This window comes from Myripristis murdjan, chromosome 15 (genome assembly GCF_902150065.1).
Source record: "Myripristis murdjan chromosome 15, fMyrMur1.1, whole genome shotgun sequence".
Taxonomy (NCBI): Eukaryota; Metazoa; Chordata; class Actinopteri; order Holocentriformes; family Holocentridae; genus Myripristis; species Myripristis murdjan.
The window spans coordinates 24,790,016-24,811,535 of NC_043994.1; the positions used below are offsets into that span (position 1 = coordinate 24,790,016).

Sequence of the window (21,520 nt, forward strand, 5' to 3'; positions counted from 1 at the left end):
AATGCTCCCTGATTTCCACCTCGCTGTCCGCCTTTTAATCCACCTGCCACAATTCATGTGGTTTCATCTGGCAGTGAGAGAGTTGAGACATTGCAGCTTCAACATCTGCTCGTGCAAACTACATGTTTGTATAACACTGGCATGAGCGAGGTGTTGGCTAACTTGGAACAGTTGCACACTGAAGGTGTCGGGCATTCTTCCTTTCTAAGAACACTGTTGCATCCTCACTTTGTCCTGAAAAGACCTCACTGCTGCTTCAGTGAAATGAGGAAGATACTTTGCAAAACGTTGGAATTTGTAACCCAACTCATGGCGGATTAGGCTCGTACATGACTGTTTAGCTGAAACACAATGTTTGAGTTAGTCTAGTTACTTTTGGATGAAGCAGCCAAGATAAGATAAATGCATCATGGAGTATAGCCCACAATCACAGACCTCTCTTATCTGAAACCAAATATTTGACCATGGCTGTTGGAGCGTACAGCCTGATAGGTTGTTTTGTTTGTCGAGCCCAGATAAACGTGAAAGGATTTGAGTGGAGCCACTGACCATCTTTCATTATACAGTAGCTCCCTGCTGTGCACTGCGTTTGAGTGTTTCTGTGGGTTTACTAATTAGTAGATCTAGAGAAAAATCAATTAGTTAGTAACAGTATTCTTGCATGTTTTAGATATATAGGCTTAGAATGTTCATTTTAATTTGGGGGAAATGGTTCTTCCAAAATATTGTGCCTGCAGAAAGCTACCTGGACAGCTGATTGCGTGGTTGATATTAGGCTGATGAGACGATTCAGCAATGAGGAGCTAAAATGATTACAGGCTATATTATAAAACCAAGGCTTGGATCTGTGCAGACTGACAATTGTAGTTATAAACCAAAGAGACTTGCGTGGCAGCTGGCACTGAGTGCAGTCTGCAAGGATATTACCTCCCACAAACAACTCCATGAGACTTCCTCAGCTACATGCTCTGAAATTGGGTGCTGTCAGTTCTACAGTGGGATTTTAAACCAAGAAATGACTTGCTGTTTAAACTGTCTGACAATAAACCTGACACTTGGCTTCCCAGTTTCACACCTACTCAGTTCTGCCCACTGATTTGTTTTTTAAACTTGTGATGAGACGGTGGTTATAGGATATTGTGTTCAAATATGTCTTTTTAGACATATTCTCTTCGGGTCTTCAAAATGTTTATTTGAACATTTATCTTGACATCAGTATTTTGTAATTTATTTGAATATGTATGTTGAAGCCAAATCTACACTTAATGTAGGTGTTGCAGGTCGTGGCAGTCAAGAGGAAATGTTTTTAAAGCTGCCTGCTTTGTGGGAAGATATGCTGAGATATTTGCAAGCTAACATAGTCATGACCTGTACCTCAAATATAAAACTCAGATTAACCTCCTGAGAAATGGAGCAGATAAAACATGAGAAATATATGCCTTCATTTGAAGGAGTGCAAATCAGTTTTAGTTGCCAAAAAAAAAAAAAAAAAAAAAAAATCATTTACCAGCTATAGGATTATCTTTGCTGCTGGCTCCAGTTGCATAGTGTTTGTTTATTGTGTAGACATATAATTGGAGGCCTCACAAATTTGCTTTAGTCTTCATATCTTGAGCTTAGCGACATCAATAGAAAAGAGGCAGTGGTTAGTATTTATTGCCAAGGGCAATGTGTTGCTATTGGATCTGCTTTTATATTTCTAACCATAGCTTCTACATAACTTATACATGTATATGCAACAAAGGGCAGGCATTGAGGGTTCATAAAGGTGTGCAAAGATTTTGTTTTTGTGTCCCTTGTTTTACATCTGTATAGTGGTGAGAACACAGCCTGTTGTCTGAGATGTTTGTAGCCTAGCGCTTGTTTCCATGACAGTAGGTTTATGAGGTGCCAGTACTTTATGGTTGAGCTGTTGTCTAGTCCAAACAGCAATAGGTGCGTTACTTCATTTAATACTGGAGCAGGAAAATAATATAAACACGTCATACTTTGTTATATAATATGGAAATATGGCATGTGGAAAGGATATAAGATGTGTTATCTAAGCCAATTTTCTTACACATCAGTTCACTTATTCCATCTAAACAAATAACATATATACATGACCATAATTTTTTAACATTTAGAATCATTTTATACTATTTAATCTAATTAAGAGCTGATGCTTCTGTGGTTCCTGCTCGTCCCGCTCTGGACGTCTCTCTGAATGCCAGTGCCCGCTGTCACTGCAGCTTCTTCACAACTGGCTATCTGTGTTCTGGTTGGCTCGCCATTGCACTGTGAGAATTAATAGACTTTCTGGATTGAGCAGTTGTTCAAATGCAATTAGGAACTGAATGTCAAATAATTTGCTGGAGTGAAATGCAGAAAAAACGGAAGTCCTGATTATTGCTCCTGATAACCTTCACCCAGTGATCAGGCAGAGCCTTGCTGCGTTATCCATGTCTTCTCAGTCTAGTCTGCATAATCGTAGTGGGATTTTTGACCAATCCTTGAGATTTGATGCTCATATTAGGACACTGTCCAGTTTCTTTCACTTAAAGGAATTATTCATAAAACTGGGCTGTCTATGCAGTTGAAAGGCGCAAATGTATAAATCAATTTAATTTGTGCTAGATGACCAGTGAAAACTGAGGAAAAAGGCCTTTGGTATTCTGATTGGCACAAAAGGTAGAAAACCTACAAAAATCAGCATGCATTGTGCAGATAGCACTGCTGCCTATCAGACTGGGTCGGTGTACATGTTCTAAGCTAATCTTGAACGGGCCTCATAAAAACGTGGATTGTGTGTTTTCACAGTGTAACGCTGCCGTGTTAGTAACAAGACACTGTTGCTATTGCACTTACTCTACGCCCAGACTTCTGTTTCAGCCCGCTGACAGAAAATGCACAAGTACAATTTGTTGTTTGCTACAGCCGGCAAATGAACAGAGAGGTCTGGGTTCAGGCAACATGGGAGGAAGCTAAACATTGTTCATTTGCGTACACTGTTGTAATGATACAAAGCTGGCTGAAATTCGGCGAAGTATTCTTTTAAGAAACATAGCCAAATTTAGGTCTGTTGTGTCCAGAGCTTAAATGGAGATGCTCTTACATGCTTTTATCTCCTCACATTTGGACTGCTGTCATTCTCCTTTTACCTGCCTTAATGAATCCACCCTGGACCATTTGCAAACTGTCCAAAATGTTGCCGCTAGGCTGTTAATACAATCCAACAGATGGACGCACATTACAACTATTTTAACTTCTCTGGCTGCATTGGCTCCCTGTTAATTTAGGAATTCGTTTTAAAATCTTAATAGTCACTTTTAGAGCCCCACATGGCCATTTCCCCCAAATTAAAACTTATGTGTTCAGACAGACATGGTATATAATGTTTTTTTTAATTTGTATATTATATCTCTATCGCTAAAGAAGGCATTTTTTTTTCTTTGTTTATGCAGCTCTAAATGTATGGACAGTGCAGTTTTACCTTGAAAGAATGTAAAACACCTTGCAGCTTTTTGAGAAGAGCTTTATAATAAATCTGTTTTTTGTGGATCAGATCAAATTAGGCCGGAGTCATACAGATATGAATGTCAGTACATAGCCAACAGCAGAGGTGTGGTAAAAATACTGTTAATTTTATGAGAGGCTTACAGGGTTTGATTTCCCCCTCCCCTCACCCCCCAGCACTCTCTGGGATTTTGACCCCAGGATAAAATGTGTGTGGAAAAGTGAGGCAAAGGACAGACATGAAAAGAGGCTTAGGTGCACTTTCTTTTCACTCTGTGTCTAATTGCCTGATAATTGAAATGGGGTCATGCACTGGACAAAATCCCTGTGTGATGCATCAGAGGACAATGCTGTGTTCAGCCTCAGCCTCATTGCTTGGGCAATTAGACAGTGGGAAGGACACTGGGTCAGCCAGTTTGAATTAAGCAAGGAGAAAACCTTAACCTTAATTCAAGCTCTTTCTTTCTCTCTTTCTTTCTTTCCCGTTGCTTTGAATCAGGATATATAGAGACAAATGGTCATGTAGACGATCTTTCTGCTTCTATCAAGTGGAGAGGAGGCGGATGAAATGATGGAGGATAACAGGAATGTGAGGCAAGGGGGGAAATGGCATTGACAGGCATTAAAATCCTGATGAGTTTATGTTCTTTTCCACTTAATAGCTGCATCATTTGATAGTGTGTAAACCCGTTTGTCTGTAATGAATAGATTAGCCCATAATAAGGCTGTGTAAATTGGGTGATAGGCAGGCATCCACTGTGTTCGGGATTATGTTATGGTTCTTTGCTGTGAGGAGTACACATCAATTGTTGAGAGCGGCTCATGTTTGTCAGTCCAGAGCTTTGGATTCATCTTGTTGGTCTACTTGCTATAGAGAAGCTCACACAAGCCTTTTCCCTCACATTTCATACTAGAAGGAGAAGTTAAATTTAACAACCTCATACTTTTAATTTCCTTAGTAATGCTGGCTTGTCACTGAGAGCAGTCTATATAATTCTGAAAGGGGGGAAATGGCCCCATAAACTAATGCCCTAGCCTTACTTTAGAGGCCAATGAGTCAACAGTTAGTGACGGTACAGCGAGTGACTTGGACGTACTAATGGACTTAGATTGAGCAGCCCTGCCCCGTGCTGCTGTGAGCGATGCCATGTAGGCCAAACCTATTAGCTGTCGGGGGCTCGGTCTCCTACTGGGCAGCACCGGCCATCAGAGCAGTCGATAGCTGTTGATTTTTGACACGAGGCTGCTGTTAGCCTATTTGCATGGAAGGTCTTGGGTTTGTCATCCTGGAAATGATTTGCATTTTGTTTGGTATAATCAGCCTATATTTGGACTATAAATCCTGCTTGGCTTTAGAGTTGGTGGGCCATGGTTTCAATCTAGATTTTTCTTGTCTTTTTTTTTTTTTTTTAAATTTATTACTACCACTAACTGATGGAAATGTCTGCGAGCATGATCGTGTGACTGGTGAATTGCGCATGTGTTTCTGGGCATGCATGTTGGTTGTAAATGAGCAAATTGGGCTTGTTTGATTTTATGAGTCAGCCATTTTTCGCCCAGCCCGATCACACACAAGGTATTTTCGATAAACGGTTAACCCTAATGTGGACATGGTGACCAAGCAGGTTACAGGAAATAATAGAACAGCTTTGCATCTCTTTGCTGTAATGTGACCTTTAAAACCAGGAAAAGACAACACTTGTGCCATATTATGATATTGTGATATCCAAAAACCCAGACTGTATCTGTTCTCACCACGGTGTCGATGTAATAACAATAAATTGCCCAGGAAGAGAAGTAGACAGGTTGAAAGTGAGTCAGGAGAGGAGAGCTCGCAAAACACAAATTGACCAAAATGTAAACAACAGCAGGGATCAATAAACTCGGGTTATAACAACAATGACCCAACCAGCAGAACTTGGCAAGCAACGTGTTAGCTTAACCAACACAAGCACTGAGACTGAAAGAGGGATTTCCCCCATGAGCTCTTATCAACTGGGAAACAGACTGAAAACATATTATGACTTATCTTTGCTTTCCTCCGCCTATTCGCAGAAATATTGAACTCGAGACTGCTCTATGGATTCTCCACCCACCCGATCTTCTCTGTGGGTTGATAACGCTGTGTTTTGTGTTGGTCCTGTTTGGCACAGAGAGGCGTGCTGTGATCCCACCCCAGGCTCTCTTTGGGAATGTGGGAACGACAAGCCAAAAAAGCGCATTAATGCATCTTTTAGGGGGCTGCTGCAAACCCCCATTTTGATCTCAAATATGTGCTCTGGAGTCATTTTGCAGTGCTGATTACATGTCGAGAGGCGAGCATATCACAATTTACAGCCCCCCTTCCCCGCCTGCAACGACACACACACACGCCCACACACTTACCCACACTGCCACTCCCCTCCAAAGCCAGCTGAATTATCCTTGACCCAGCACACTGCCTCTGCCAGATATTTTAGCACAACGATTAGTGCCTGTGTGCGACACCTGGTCTGTCACCGTCATCACTGTTTGGGTGGCATAGTGAACTAGCCCTGGGCAGGGGCACAGGGACAGGCTGGCACCAGCCCAAAACAGATGGCCATGCGTTTCACTTACAGCGCGACACAGTGGCAGGCAGCAGTGGAGATAACACCTCTGTCTAATAATAAAAATCCCCGGTTCCCTAGGTGACCCCTTCAGTGCCTGCAGCCTTTTTAATTACATCTGAATCCCAGTCCACTGAGAGAGAGTGAGACAGAGAGAGAGCAAGGACGGGATAGAGATGTTGTTAAACCATCAAGCACCCCCCTCCCTCTCTCGTCTTCTCTCAGTTCCTCTGTCTCCCTCTCTCTTTCGTCCTCCCTCCATCCCGACAGAGAGCTGTGGCTGGCTGGTGACTCATCCTCACCATAAGCCATGCTGGATCCATGCACTACCTACAAGGTCTAACATTTTATTATTTGAGCTTCGAATGGATTCATAGATTTTTGTTGTTGGTGGTGTTTTTGTTTTTTTTAATGCCTGAGATAACTTGGGTAATCGTCCAAACATGCTGGGCTGCATACATTTTAAAAAGAGCTAAACTTGGCTTCTCTCTCTCTCTCTCTCTCTCTCTCACTCACACACACTCACACACACACACACACACACACACACACAGATGCTCCATCACCTCCCTGTAAAATGTAGTGGAATGCCGCCTATTTGGGCCAGTGGGTCTGGGAGGGAGATTACACATGGGAACACCAGGCTCCAGGCTTATTCATGTTGTTGAAAATTTCATATTGTCGTCATTAAAAATACAATATGTGACTAACCAAATTTTCCGTAAATGCACATTGTGAGGGGATTGAATTGTAGGTGGAAAATCGTCTTTGTTTGAACTGTTCAGCCCTGTGAAACTCAACGTGCAGATGGGTTTTCATCCAGTTTTAAAAGCACAGTCAATGTCAACAACGGCTTTTACAACCTCAAAATTAATGTATCACTCAATTTTTCATCATTGTCATTGTCTTTGATTATGTGTAAACCTCAGACAGTAAATGTCAAAATGAAAAAAAAAGCAAAATTAGGCATGCACTGTCACCACATTTTCAATACCAGTAAGCAGAAAACATTAACTACCAACTGTTCCTGAGCACTGATTTGATCAGTTACTTCTGCTGAACAGTGTCGGTTTGAACTATTAGTTTGGGTTTATTGATATAAAATCCTCCTTTTTTCCATTATTTAAGAAATGCAGGCTTCTTTATGCCAAAAATAGAGAAAATCCTAGCATTCCTAAACAAAATCATCAAGGATCAAAACAAACAAAACAAAAAAAAACCCTAGTTGTGCAGAGACAGCACTTCAGTGTAATTTGCCATAGTGCAGTTGCAAATTGGGCCTTTTTTTAAAGGAAAGATTTTATTCTTACGGTCTTCCCTGCATGTACACCAAGCATTCAGTCTGAACAGAGCACCTTATTGTTGTCGTCTTTTCACCAGCGTGTTATCGGTGCTTGAACATGATGAGGCTTTATGAATCACGCTCACACAGCTGTGTACCAACAGAGGCGAGTGAAGTGAGCGAGTGACTGAGTGAGTGTTGCAGAGTGGCTCTCTCAAGGGAAGTGGGTGAGCGGATAGCTATTTGTTTGCTTTGTCACTTAGGGCGCCCCCCCAACCCTCCTCCCCCTCTTTCTTCTTCCCGTTGGACTGTGGCTGAGAGTAATCACAATTTAATGCAACGGGACTGGTGGAAAAGTGGGTCAGGAGGAAGTTTGGCAAACTTTGCGCAGGGAGGTTGTTGACTTCTTAGGGAGGTTTTTTTTTTGTGGGGGTGGAAGACAGTGAGCTTTATGGATTTTTAAAGGTCACTACTGATTGTACACCCCATGCTAGAGACATGTGGAACCATGCTTGTGACTGTTTTTACTCATTTATGTTTCCCCTTTTTTGCCTCTATGTTGTGTCAGCCTTGCATGACCTGCAGAAGTATCCACTGGGACCCTCTGACCTACATGTGTTTTTCTGATTAAATATCCTTTTCACCATTCTATAGCTGCAGAAGTGAGTGCTGTATAGCAAGCTCTGAGGAAACCCCATTACTGTTTTTTTTGTCCCTCACCTATTCTTCATCCAAAAGTGCTCAGATGGCTCAGTGTGGCAGCTCTTACTGAAGATAACTAGAGTTATGAAGGCCAGCATGCCTGTCAGAAATTGATTTCACTTTAGAAGGGGAGGTATGTGGTTCTTCGTTGTTTTATTTAATAGCAAACAGATGCCAGTGAATCACTTAAAGCTCTCTCTGTTCAAAATTGTAATTTGTATCTGCATGCAGACACAGAGCTGACTGTTGTTGCACTATGGCTCATCCAAGCATCTGTGCTGTCAACTTTTATGAGGACTCTGCCCATAAAAAGCAAAGCATTAAGAAATCAGAGAATTCAGAGTCAGTGGCAGTGGAACACATCATCCATTCACCAAGAATCGCAGATTTTTGACATCATACTCCCTTTTTTAAACTGCATGGGATCAGATTTTATCACTCAGCTGTTCTCTTGATCATTCACTCACTTTCCTACTTGGCGATGGGATATGAATCTCTGATGTGGCTCACAGTTATACTATCACACCTGCAGAACAAGGGAAGAATAAAGACACAAGTGGAAATCCAATGTGGCAATAGTGGGTGTTGTTTTGTCTTGAGTATAAGAGTGTCAGTCATGCTTCATCACAGATGCTGCGATGTATCATGAAGGCGTGCTCATACAGTATTAGTCATGCCTTTAATCGGTTTCTTTCTCTGCCCCCCCCCCCCCCCCCCCCCCCCCCCTCCTTCCCCCCCTCCTCTTGTTCTCTGTCTATCTCACACAGGCTCTGCAGTCTCACACTGAAAAAGCTTATCGTCCTCAAGGAGCTGGACAAAGAACTGAACTCCTTGTCTATAGCTGTCAAAATACAGGTGAGTTGGTCATCTCCTTTGTGTCCTGAGAGCATATTTGCTAGCAATGTGTCACAGTCTGGAGTCTTGCTCATAATGTCTCAATTCATTGTCAAGGCTGCACCCTGTTGAACATAAATCACTAAAGCCTACAGGGTGATAAGACAGGCCACTAATCCTGCCGATTGATTAAGAACCCTCCTCCTTAGCTGTACAGGAAGCTCTGGTGAGTCACATCCACTCAGGTGTTTTAAATGGCACACTAGCATTATCACTCTAAGCAGGAGCATTAGTACCTTTAGATGGATTTAGCATCTTTCATCGATTGCTAATACATTTTCTGCGACTGCAGGTGCACAGTCCTAACACGTGTCGTCTGGCATTCTTCTCTGTGCCGATCTAAAGATGGGGGAAGATAGTGCACCGGTCATGTAGAACGCCCTGGCTTTACCCAGACTGATCTGTGTTGGCACATTGTCTTACAAATGACTGTTGGAACACTTTGCTGTTAGTGTGCTTCAGGGTTTTAAAACACAGACTCAGCAGTAAGCCTAGTAGCGGTTGTGAAGATGATGGTCCACTGCCTCCAAAACGGTTGATTTTGGGAGAGAACTGAGGGCAGTCGGTACACCTTAAGTGTAGACACACACACACACACACACACACACACACACACACACACACACACACACACACACACGCACGCACACAAAGTGCCGTAAGGTAGGCATGTGGAAATAATTTCCCCAGGAAAAAGTCATTCAAACTTTTCTTCACTGCAATTGTCCAGGAAACCGAAGCAGAGGCAAATTCGAGAACTGGGCTCACCTCATAGTGAGTAGGAGAGAGTCAGCTTTTTCCGCGACTTTTACCTGAATGATTCAGCGTCGCAAGATGGAAGTCTGAGCGAAAGCTTTTACATTGCCCACACAACCGGGGTTGCCCTCGCCACAAACAAACCTACACTAATGTCTGGACTTTCACAGGCATCTCTGTGCAAGTTATATTTCCTATTTTTGCTCTTGATTTATTGACTGCCATCCTGCCGCTCCCTTGCAGAAAAATGGTTTTGTGTTGCAGGGTTGTGCGAACCATTTTAGAGCCTTTTGTCATTCTGGTTTCCCCTCAGCTGACCTCTAAGTAGGAATGTGCCACCTGTGCCACGTCGAGATGACACATTATGTGCTCGACATGCCAGCTTTATCTGCGCGCTGATGCTGTGCTTATACCAGAGGGGAATACTGATTCGCAGTACTGTCTTAACACCAGCAGAATAGGAAATACATGAGCATTATTATAGCTGTAACCATCAAAGGCATTCTCTGCTCATATTTTTCAAAATAGCATAGTGTGTAAGAATGAAAGATGAGAAGGGAAGAAATATAACTCCATGGTTACCACAAGACTGCTTCATCAACTTGTGAATTATTGTCATGGCTGCGATGTGGCAGTGTTTCCTCACTGTTCATTTAGCAGTGGCAAGCTGCAGTGGCATGCCACTGCAGCAAGAAATTTACCACCACAAGAGAATATATGAAATTAAAGTGATCATTGTAATTTATCTGTCTGCTTTTACTTTGTTCAGGTAGTCAGGGTTTCCTCTAGGATTTTTTTGAAACTGTGGGGGAGGGCTTCAGCATCGTTGGTGGTGCAGGTGCAGGTGAAACCACTGGAGCAGTTGTGCCACCCAAATTTGCTTCCCTCCATGTGATTTTCCCCAGACATATGTCCATATTCCACACAAAACAGCATTTCATTCAAATTATGTCAAATTCGGTGATATTCCGCGTTAAAAAATAGATTGCGTTTTATTTCGGTGATCGCGGAAATTATGGGCCCTACAATGTAAACATTAACGATAACATTAGGGTCGTTTTCACAGGCTTGACCAAAAAAATGGATTAAATTTAATCTTGCCCAGGTACCTTTCTCTTGCTCTTTTCTCTCCCTCTGCGAGCGCACAGCAGTAATAATCAAACAGGCGAGTGATGACTAAAGTTAATTGCAGTGTAATGTAACATTTCATGATATTTAAATTATCATTTCAAACTGATTATAATAAGTATATTTGCGCAAATAAAGGCTACATAGCCTATATATGTGTATATATATCCATTTAAAATTGTTGTAATGTCTGGAAGAAAAAAAAAATCATCATTCCGAAGGTGTGGCGGCCCTGAGGTAGTACAGTTTATGTGTTTGCATTCAGCTTGTGTTTCCTGGTTTGTTGTTACTTTTGTGGTTTCCAACTGCATTTTATGTATTTTATCTTCTCCGTTTTATTTTTATCTCATGGAGCACTATATAACATTGTTTAGAGAAGTGCTATACAAATATAGTTGTTATTAGGTTAGTTTTGTAGCTGCAACTAAAAGTATAGTTCAGATGTTTTTGGCATAATGATTTCGGATGAAATAAACATTTTTAGCATCACAACCTCAATTCAAAACATAAGACCCAGTCGACACAGCTGCATTTAATTATTTAGGAAACACCGGGCAAAGCAAGCATCCTATTTTATATACACTGTATAGATTAACTGCTCTAATGCAGGCTTTCAGGCTTTGTTTTTTCCTCCTGCCTAATTGGGTTGATGCATAAAGATGGCTGCTTCCATCCAACATTGGAAAGTGTTTGAATATCAGCATCCATTAGTGTTGCAGAAGCTGAGTAACAACTGGGTGCACATTACACTGCTGACAAGAGAACCACATATCATTCCAGGAAGCCACAATTTCTATCCTCTTGGTTTATTAATTGACGGTTCTTCCATTGCGTTGTCATCATTCTCCCCCTCATTATTAACTTTAATTGAAATTTTATACAGTAGTGGGTCACTCTGTTTAAAGAAAAACAACTCATTCCCCGCCTCGCTGTCATCATTGAGAAGGAGCAAGCAACCAACCACGTGTGGCTTTATCCATGAGCTGCGTTGTCTCCGGAGCGTGAAATCTCTCCATTTCTGCTGAGCTGCCCGGAGGAAAGCCAAGCAAGCCCTGGTCACCACAACTCTGGAACTGGAGCATTAAATCCAATTTCCAGCAGGTTTGGCTAAGGAAAATGGAGACGCTGAGGAGATGAAGAGAGCGTTGGAGAAGATGACAGAGCAGGAGCAGGGTTTTTATTTTTAAATGACAAAGCCTCATTACCGCACGTCATCAGTTATCTGGCCGTTACAATGGCCATCTCTTTGTGTCTCAGAGGCTCATCAGGTTAAGTGGCTTGCATGCACCGCCCCACCCTGTGGGGTGTGTACCACTAGCCATTTGGATGGTCTCCCAACCCGCAGCAGCAGGGATGATGAGATAGCAGCTCGGTCTCCAGGACACTCAGTGTTCCCAGGGGAGCTCGTCTCCCGTCTCTCACCCCGGAGACCGCCAGGTCACTCCACTTCGAGCCTCCTCACACAAACCTTTCCTGCGTTTCCCACTGGTTGGGTTTCTGATTTCTGATTAATTGATTAATCATTTCACCTATAAAATATTTAAACGAATGACAAAGACCTAGGCCTATCACAAGTTTCCCGAACCCAAAGTGATGTCTTCAAATTGCTTACCTAGTCTGACTAGGGGCCAGACTAGGTCAAAAATGTAATGACACATAGAAAGGAGGTTGTCTCAAATTTATTCACAAAGGAACTGCAGCTCTTCAGTCTTAGTCCTTTGTTAGGCATACATGAATTAAGATTGACACAATGATATATAAAACATGGCACAGCCAATCAAACAATCATAGGCTGCCACATGACAACATGTCATTTACCACACAAAGGATCAGTCGGTTTAACGTCACTGGCTTGACATCCAGTATAATTTGTTCCTCCTTTCAGCATTTCATCTTTTGTTAAATAAAGATTATTCTTGTATGCAGAAGTCAAAGTCGTTCTTTTGCATTTTATGATATGAGAGGTTAAACCAGAAAATGTTTTCACTTGAAAAATGACTTAAACAATTACTCAGTTATGTAAATTATAATAGATTTGTTGTCAAACGACTTATTGATTTAGTCGCCTAATTGTTCCAGCTCTAGCTGCAACAGAATGCCCCGGTATTCCTCATGCCCTACATACTGAAGTATGAGTTCAGTGAAGTGTCTCCTCTCTGTGCGGATGCCTGGGGTCATGGTCAGACATTGTTTTGAGCTGGATTATGTTAGGAAAGGCATACAATCCTCATTTCAGCTCCAGCCAGTGTCCAAAGCACTTACATTTGCTGTACTCTGAGATATGATCCAATTATGTGTCTGTGAGTGTGTGTTGAGTGAAAGCAGAGGTGCAGTATGCCAGTTCTCTTAAATACAGTTGCACATGAAGCTCTTGTCCTCACCCTGAATCACTTCTAAGCTGCATAAAAGCGATTGGACCCCATTGGGAGAATTTCACATCCTCACGTCTTTAAAATGGTTACCTTGCATGATAATGTACAGTTGGAGTTATAGCCAAGCTTTTTTTTTCCCTCACAGGCATGCAGAGCTTGGTAGAAGAGAGGGGCTGTTACATCCCCCCATCTGGCCCCAGAGAGACAGTAGACAAGCTTGTAGCGGTGCAGAGAGGGCGAGGGGGGCGAGGGAGGGGGCCAAGCAGGACATTCAGTACAAGCTTTCCTTGCCAAGGCTCTGTATTGTTAATGCATGTCAGGCAGTTTGAGAGTGCTTGGCTTTTGTGCCTTGATTCATTGTACCAGCTACTGAGCTTGAGAAACGAGCGCATACAAGGCTTCTCTGTGTGGAGCTCGAATTAGTGACAAGGTCAGCCTCAGACACAGAGATTTACCCTTCTTTTTTTTCTCTGCGCGTTCCAAAACAACCGCTGTGGATACTGTCAAGACTCTGCCAGCATGTTCCATCTCTGTAGCATATTGAGCCATGATGCATAACAAAACTTAGCAAAGTTTTAGAATACTTTATTCCCATGCTCCCTTCAGTTCTTCAAAGCTTTTTTTCTCGCTGTTCTTTGGAGCTAAGTTGAATATCTGTTTTAAAACCCTTGGCTTTTTAATGAGTGATCAACCCATGCTAAAACTTTACGTTCCTTATTTGTGAGATAGCAAAATGAAAACATTATTAACCACATGCAAGATCTACTGATGTATGAAGAATGAACCTGTTGCATATTTGTAACATATTGAGAGGAAAGTAAATGTACCACATACAGCCTTGCATTTTGTTTGCTCCAGCTCAGCTATTTATACTGCCTGACTGATCTCAGAGAGTTGGTTAATTGAAGTGTGGGTACGTATGCCAGCTCTGTGGGCTGTGACTCTTCTCCTGTTCCTCTTCCCCTCAGCGGCTCATTAAGAGAGGGCCATTGATGACAGCTTCCTATTGTCTAGGATGCTTGTTGATCTTACTGTCTCCCACAGTGCTTCTTTCGCTCTTCCTCACCCTGTTTTCTCCATCCTTTATCCATGTTGAGTTTATACGTGTGGAAAGATGGCGAAGCAGCATGTCAGATCAAAAACGGAGCCAAACAAGTTAGTTAATGGAGTAAAATGCAGAATTGCAGCCTCAGTGTTATGTGTTACATCTGTAGGAGGCATGCATTGTCATTTTGATGCTATTAACACACAAGTGGGTATTTTAAATCCATCCAGGTTATTTTGCTCTTGCTTTTACATATGTAGCTAGCACCGCTGCATAGCTGAATAAGGCCAATCCCCCCTCTGGTATCCTGTAATGATTCCTCAGCACATGCCCGAGCATTTCATTTGGTGTCTGTTACATGATTCAGCAGCACTGCCAGTCTAGCTGATGACATTAGGATCTAATGCTGTACCCGCTGGATCAGACTATTAATGAGTTTCTCCCCAGGGTATTAAGTCAGATACAGGATATCCTACCTGCCCCGTGGTGCTCAGCAAATCTTATTTCATGCTTTCGTTAGAGTTTGAGTAGACATGTGATTTAAGTTTTGAGCACTTGTGAAATTTGTACAGCAGTCTGTGAGCAGTCGGAAATCAGGCCTTCCGTCTCCAGCGAGAGCTTGACACCTTCCTAAAATGGAAAACTGAGACTTTACAAGCTGTTTCTGCCCTGATGTTCATATTCTGCATACTTGCTTTGAAATCATGATAAGCAGCAGAAAAAAAGAGTTTGCACTGTATCTTAATGTGGTGTATGACAGAATCCCATGCAGTTGCACTGAAAGAAACATGCTGAGATGATGAGCTGTATGTTAGGACTGAGCGATAGTTCCCCTGAGGAAACACAGTGGGCATTAGTATCCATATAATTTTAAGAGACTTCCATACCACATGGGATTTAAATCCCCATGCTGTTTTGCCACAGCACCTTCGTGCCAGTGCTAGCATGTGCTTTGATGATGAGCTGTTCTTACTTGTGGCCAGAATACCAAGCGTTGGATAATTAAGCTAAATTTGATCCTGGGCAGCAGCTTAGGACACTTGATCGTTACTCTATTCAAGAGATCCCTGGCATCAACATGCAACTTAGTAGCAGATAATGGCTTAAGTCCTCTGCATGTTCTGAAAATAAGTTAACAGTTTAGTTTTTCTTATTAAAACGTGCTGAAGGCCGAAGCCTTGAAGTTTTTTTTTGTTTTTTTTTAACCAAGATCTAAAAAGGATATGACATTTTCACCTGGATCTTACACCATTCCGGTCAAGGAAGTATTTAACTCACACATGAAAAAAGGCTTGATAAGTAATTTTGTTGTCTCTGGTCATCAAATCGGCTTGGAAAACATGGATAGTGAAAGTGAACCCTAATCGTAACCCTTCTCTCTGTCTCTCCCTCAACACCTACTCTTGATGTGCCCTTGAGCAAGGCATCTGATCCTCTTTTGCTTTAGTGGCACTGTTCAGTAGATGGCCATGGAGGTGTTGAATGTGTTTGAACTTGCCTGCTCTAATGTGTGAATCTGTAAATGTGTGAATGTGATACAGGGTCGTACTGAGAAAGAGCATGCATTCACGGTCACCATTCCCTGGAATAGATAAAAGCTAAAAAAAGCAACAATAAGAAGGAATGAGATGTGGGATTTGGGGGGATTTTGTGTTCCATAAATGAGTACGGGACAGAAGTGAGCTTTGAAAGCCATAAATCTCAATGCCTGGCAAAGTCATTGCTGCATTATTGGTATTAATCAGCAACCCTACCAAAGCACCACAGATGTAGGATTTTTGTTTGTGCTATGGGACCGCAAAAATTGTACTTATTGTCGAGGATATGCCGATCCAATATTAAGCATCTATTTTGGAGTTTATCTGTGTGAATTTTGATGTATTGCATTTGCTACAGGTTGTTCGATAAACATCTGATCTGCTTACAAATATATTTATTCCTGGTTAAGATCCCTTACAGTGTTTGTAATGAAAGCAGCTGGATAGCAGTCATGTCTGCAAATGGAAAAGACTTTAAAACTTAGTGTGAAAGCAGTCAAACAGCTAATTGTAGGCTACTGCTGGCAATGCAAGTGCCTCAAGGGACGGCAACAGTTGAGCTTATTACAGTACTACTAATTTTATTTGGGCACTCAAAGAAACACTGAAGGAATACAAGGAGTTTGGTCACAAGAGATCTGCACTAAATGGTGCACATGTGTTTTCTTTGATTCTGATTGTCATACTGTGTTTTGGCTTTACATCACTGATTGGAGAAATTTGTTTATGGGCTCAACAAAGTGGTGTAAGATTACTGCACCACACTGAGGAAACATTTGGCAGGTGATGGATCTGTTTTACTACTAGGTTATGAACAAGAGACTTCCACTGCAACACTTTTCACAGACTTCCACTATAATCATATTATTCAAGTCGCATTCAATCAGCCCCGTTCCATTTTGTAAAACAAAACTGTAATGTATAACATCTTACTTTATGACCCTTAAATTGCTTTACATGCAGAATGCGTGTAGCAAAGCACCCTAATAGCATCCTGAGTGCTATTCAGATTTATGTATAGCATCTATAAATGTCCAAAATTCATAAGGATAAACTTTTCTTCCCTTTGTCTTCCAGGGTTCAAAGCGTCTTCTGAGATCAAATGAGTATGTCCTCCCACCCAGCGGCCTAATGGAGACTGATCTGGAGCTCACTTTCTCACTACAGGTAAACATTCAGTCATGACACATTGAATTCTTGTTGCTGGCCAAATAAATATCGCACTTGGGCTTTATGGGACAAGCTCAGGATTTTTCAATTTCTGTAGGATGATTCATTTACCCGCAGACTCTTGATGGCTTCGGAAATGATTGTAAGCCCTGGTTCACACAGCCCTTCTGTCTTGTTGTAGTGTACTTTCTGCCAGTGAAACAAATTGAGTGCTTTGAAATGAGTCTACTGTGTGCATGTCAGTTCTTATCCAAAAGCTGATGAATATATACTGCGGCTTGCATTCAGTTTTGTTGATCTGAGTTTTTGTTTTACTGCTAGTACCCCCATTTTCTGAAGAGAGACGCCAATAGACTCCAGATAATGTTACAGAGGAGGAAACGCTACAAGAACCGGACCATCCTGGGCTACAAGACGTTGGCCGTCGGAGTCATCAATATGGCTGAGGTACTGGAGACATTAATGTAAATTAACATACGTCTCTTTTTATTATTTAATTTCTTGATACCTTGTCTGCCATTTAATTTCTCTGGAGAAACAAGTCATTTTGGTACGAGCGTGTGATTGCATTCTGTCTCTCGACAGTGATTGACATAGTTATTAGCGTCTATTCACCATAGCTTGTTTGCCAGAGAGAAGGCCTCCTGTGTCACACGTCATTTTAGATGATTCATGCTTATCACACATACTGCTGTGTGAGATTATGGGCCATCTGGAGCTGGTTTCATATGCACTTTTGTGAAACAACAGTGTTCAGCCATGCTGTGCATAAGTAATGGACTATGGCTCACAATATTACCCAGTGTGAATATTTGTGTAATGTCTACCATGGGTGTGCAATACAGTTGATAGTTACTAAGCCTTACTTATGTTCTCTGCATAATCACAGACAGCATTGATACCATGCTAATTACAGCATTGGATGCACTGTACATGGGTGTCTAGCCAAAGGTATTTTCCAACAATAGCCCCGTGGCAAAAGTAGATTGACATCTGAAGACTAGGGTAATGCGTTATTACAGTTTAAAATACCACTCAACTGCTGTGTTGTTATGATGATGCAGTGAGCAACCCACAGTCTTGTATGAACAAAGCCAGATTGGCCATTATTGTAGCCCATTGGGTAATTATGTTGTCATCAGCTGTAGAATAAACTCTCATGTCCCCTCATTTTGAATCTGTCAGGACATTATGTGGGAGGAAGACCATTATTGGGCTTTGCATAGAGTCTTCTAGTGGCCCCCTGCCACTGTTTGAACAAAATTAGCCTCACTCCCTCAACAGCAGTTTATCAAGCAAAACACTGAAACTGCCCCCTGGACAGTGCTTAAAATTAAAGCTCATCCCTTCTCATATGATTCAGACAATTTATACCAGCTATGCCATGCTGTTTGACTTGGTGATGTGAGCAAATTGGCTTGGCACATGATGACATTCAGAATGGAAAAGCAGCACTGTGCCGGTGTCGGTTTATTTATAAAGAGACCGCAAATCTGTCAACTTGTAATCAGTTCAAGTTGGTAAATCTCTGCAAGCATAAAACAGTGTAATGAAAGCCATCTCAATCTCTGCTGGGTGTGTTAGCTGCTCAGTGAAGAGAGAGATACGATTCTCCCATCATTGTGCCTGTCTCATTTGTTCCATTCAGCTTCAGCATGGGTTTCCTGAGTGATTGATAGGCACAGGAATTGTAAGGGACATGGCAACGTCTCAGCTGAAATGGATTTGATATTTAGGCAGATGCTATCCATGTTCCATGTATCAAGTCTTACGACAGATGAATTCATTCCAGAAAAGACAGTGTTGTCAGGGACATTACAAGGGAAGTATAGTGTACAACTACAGTTTGTTGCAGTTGTATAAAATATTTTAGACGTGATTTTTGTGGAAATTCATCTCCTTAATCTGCAGCCAGCATTAATATTGTTGCATCCTGCGTCCAGGTGATGCAACACCCGACAGACGGAGGACAGATTCTTGGTCTCCATAGCAACGTGAAGGAGGCGCCAGTGCGTGTGGCGGAGATCAGCGTGTACTCTCTGTCCAGCCAGCCCATCGACCACGAGGACAGTAGCGGGCAGGCGGGACGCAAGGCCAAAACCTCAGGTGGGCACAGCCAGCTCCCCTCCCCCTCCTTGCGTGTGTTAGAGAGGACTGTACCCGTGCTGCCCAGCCAAATCCTGTCTGTAATTTCAACCTCCATCCTGGAGCTAGCTCTCCCTGCCGTGGCCTCTCTCTTCCCTCCTTTTCACATGGCTCCTATTTCCCAACCAAGGACAGAATATACTCTATTAATCCCAGGCCAACCTATGGCCAAGGATATGTTATTCTCCTCAGCTGTGGTTGTAATGTTGATTTGAGAGTTGAACAGATGTACGGCCTATTGCCTTACACTACTCTAAATCTGGAGGGGGCAAATGTTGGGCCTTGATCGGACTCCACGCCTTCATCCTGCTAAGTTGATCCCTCCCTGTTCTGGTTGTTATTAAGGAGGCCACTCAAACATAACAGATGAGCTCATGCACCAAGTATTAAACTAGTGTCACTCAGAGGGAAAGGAAGATGTTTATCTTTCTCCTTTTCTGCAGTGATTTGTAATAACATCCATCCCATCCAGGAACATAGAACAGGATGTTTCATAGTGAGAAGGAAGTCTGAATTAGCTGTCCAGAACAAAGATCTTCTATCACTTGATCTGTCACTTGCAGTCAAATATGCAGTTAAGTCTGTTCAAGCCCAGCTCTTTAGGAGTGGAGCTCATTCATACCAAGTAAAGCTGCTAAACAGTTAAAAATTTCAGTCGTTGAAATGTAGTTCAAATTTATTCAAACCGTTAAACATTCATTTCAGAAATCTTTCTGCAGTTGTATTTGCATTTCATAAGCTTTTCATTATATGTCGACAGGCAAATTCAGCGTTTAATTGTGCACAATGAAAAGAATATATTTTTACATTACCACATAATGTTGTCCATTATGCCTGCTAAGTAGACCGGACAGTTTGAGTATTGAAACATAGAGCAGAATTGAAGAGGATAGCATAGACCGTGCAAGCCTACCGATAGCAGTGCAAGCATGACATTTACAGAACCAGACTAGTTTTCATACTGAATTTGGGAGGCTTGATTACACTCAGAAAGAACGACTTCCTATAGGCATTCCTCGTTCCTGCAGACAGTTCAGTTTGCATGAGTTTCAACGCTGATGTTTAATAAAGCAGTGACCTTGGATTTCTGCTTGGCTCTTTTTAGGTCACCAGTTAAACTCGACCTCTCTCAGTTTGGGTCTAAAAAAAGACGTCTCAGTGGGAAACTTGGCAATTTGAATCCATGTAGTGCTGCCTAATATAATTCCGGACATGTTCTTGCCTGTATTTTGACGTGTGTCTGTATGTGTTTGTGGGTTGCCCAACTCAGACCGCTCCCCAGACATGGATAACTATTCTGAGGAGGACGACGACAGCTACTCGTCAGAACAGGAAGCGAGTGATGACGCAGTGCACGGCCAGGTCAGTGCCAGAATGTGCATGGGTGTAGACGGTGCACAAATCTCAATGGAAATACCCAGTAAATTAAAAATAAAAGCACATATAACGTACACAGCTGAATGAACATGCCCACATATCAGTGAAGCATCAAGACACATAAAAAATGAGCATTCATGTGTGATATTTGCATTAAGTACAGTACTTGTGCAGTTTTCTCTGTGTTCATTGTGTTTATTGAAATATTTCTTAAAAAAGATTTTCTCTATTAATAGTTTTCTCGTATATTTTTTTTTGCATAGTACTTTTTAAATTTAAAGATATTGAACACCAGCACAAAATGTTGGTAATTGACAACAAAAATTGTAGTCAGGGTCAGTGTTGAAAAAAACATGTCGGTTAAAACCCTAATTCAGATAGGAATTTAGTTGTGCCTGCATATTGCCATTTATGAAATATTTTGTCTGAATTGCCAAAACCTTCCCTTCATTTCAGGATCTCTACGATGAAGACGACGAGGTCAGAAAGCCGAAGAAGGCCCGGAGGAAAATGATCCGAACAACCTCCATGACCAGGGTTAGCCGCTCCCTCTCCTCCGTTTATACTTGCCAATCATTGACCAGCAGCATAACTCCAGACTTGTGCTTGCCACTGTACAAGCTTTTAAGGAGGAAGGACACAGTGTGTTCCATTTGTTCAGGCCATTAAGGGGATGTGGACAAGCATGTAAATGAACGTTGTGTGCTCACTGGAGTGATTATAATGGTCTTTACATAGAGCGGCTGTGAATGAATAATCCACTGGACAGTTACTGGGAGAACTGATAAGCTTGAGCCCAGCTGCCATGCTTATTTAATCGGCAGTTGTTGCATTTTCAGGGGGTTCTCTTTCATAGTAGCTGCTTGATTCTTCTGTCCCTTTTTTTTCTCTGAACAGCAACCCAACTTCAAGCAGAAGTTTGTGGCCTTGTTGAAGAGGTTCAAGGTGTCAGATGAGGTAAGTTGGGAAAAAAATAATTGCTTTTGTTTTGATCGCCACCCAGGGCAACATGTTCAAGGTCAAAGCAA

General features: G+C 42.0%; 1 protein-coding gene across 2 annotated transcripts in view; it reads left to right on the forward strand.

Annotated features, from left to right (window-relative positions):
* The window catches only part of LOC115372368 (phosphofurin acidic cluster sorting protein 2), a 56,557-nt gene that overhangs the window by 16,478 nt on the left and 18,559 nt on the right, over positions 1-21,520 (forward strand). For both annotated transcript variants that reach the window (XM_030070204.1, XM_030070205.1), the window contains exons 2-8: positions 8,835-8,922; positions 16,878-16,967; positions 17,292-17,417; positions 18,914-19,076; positions 20,386-20,477; positions 20,949-21,029; positions 21,390-21,449. In XM_030070204.1, coding sequence (XP_029926064.1) covers positions 8,835-8,922; positions 16,878-16,967; positions 17,292-17,417; positions 18,914-19,076; positions 20,386-20,477; positions 20,949-21,029; positions 21,390-21,449 — 700 coding nt within the window. The remainder of the gene's footprint in view (positions 1-8,834; positions 8,923-16,877; positions 16,968-17,291; positions 17,418-18,913; positions 19,077-20,385; positions 20,478-20,948; positions 21,030-21,389; positions 21,450-21,520) is intronic.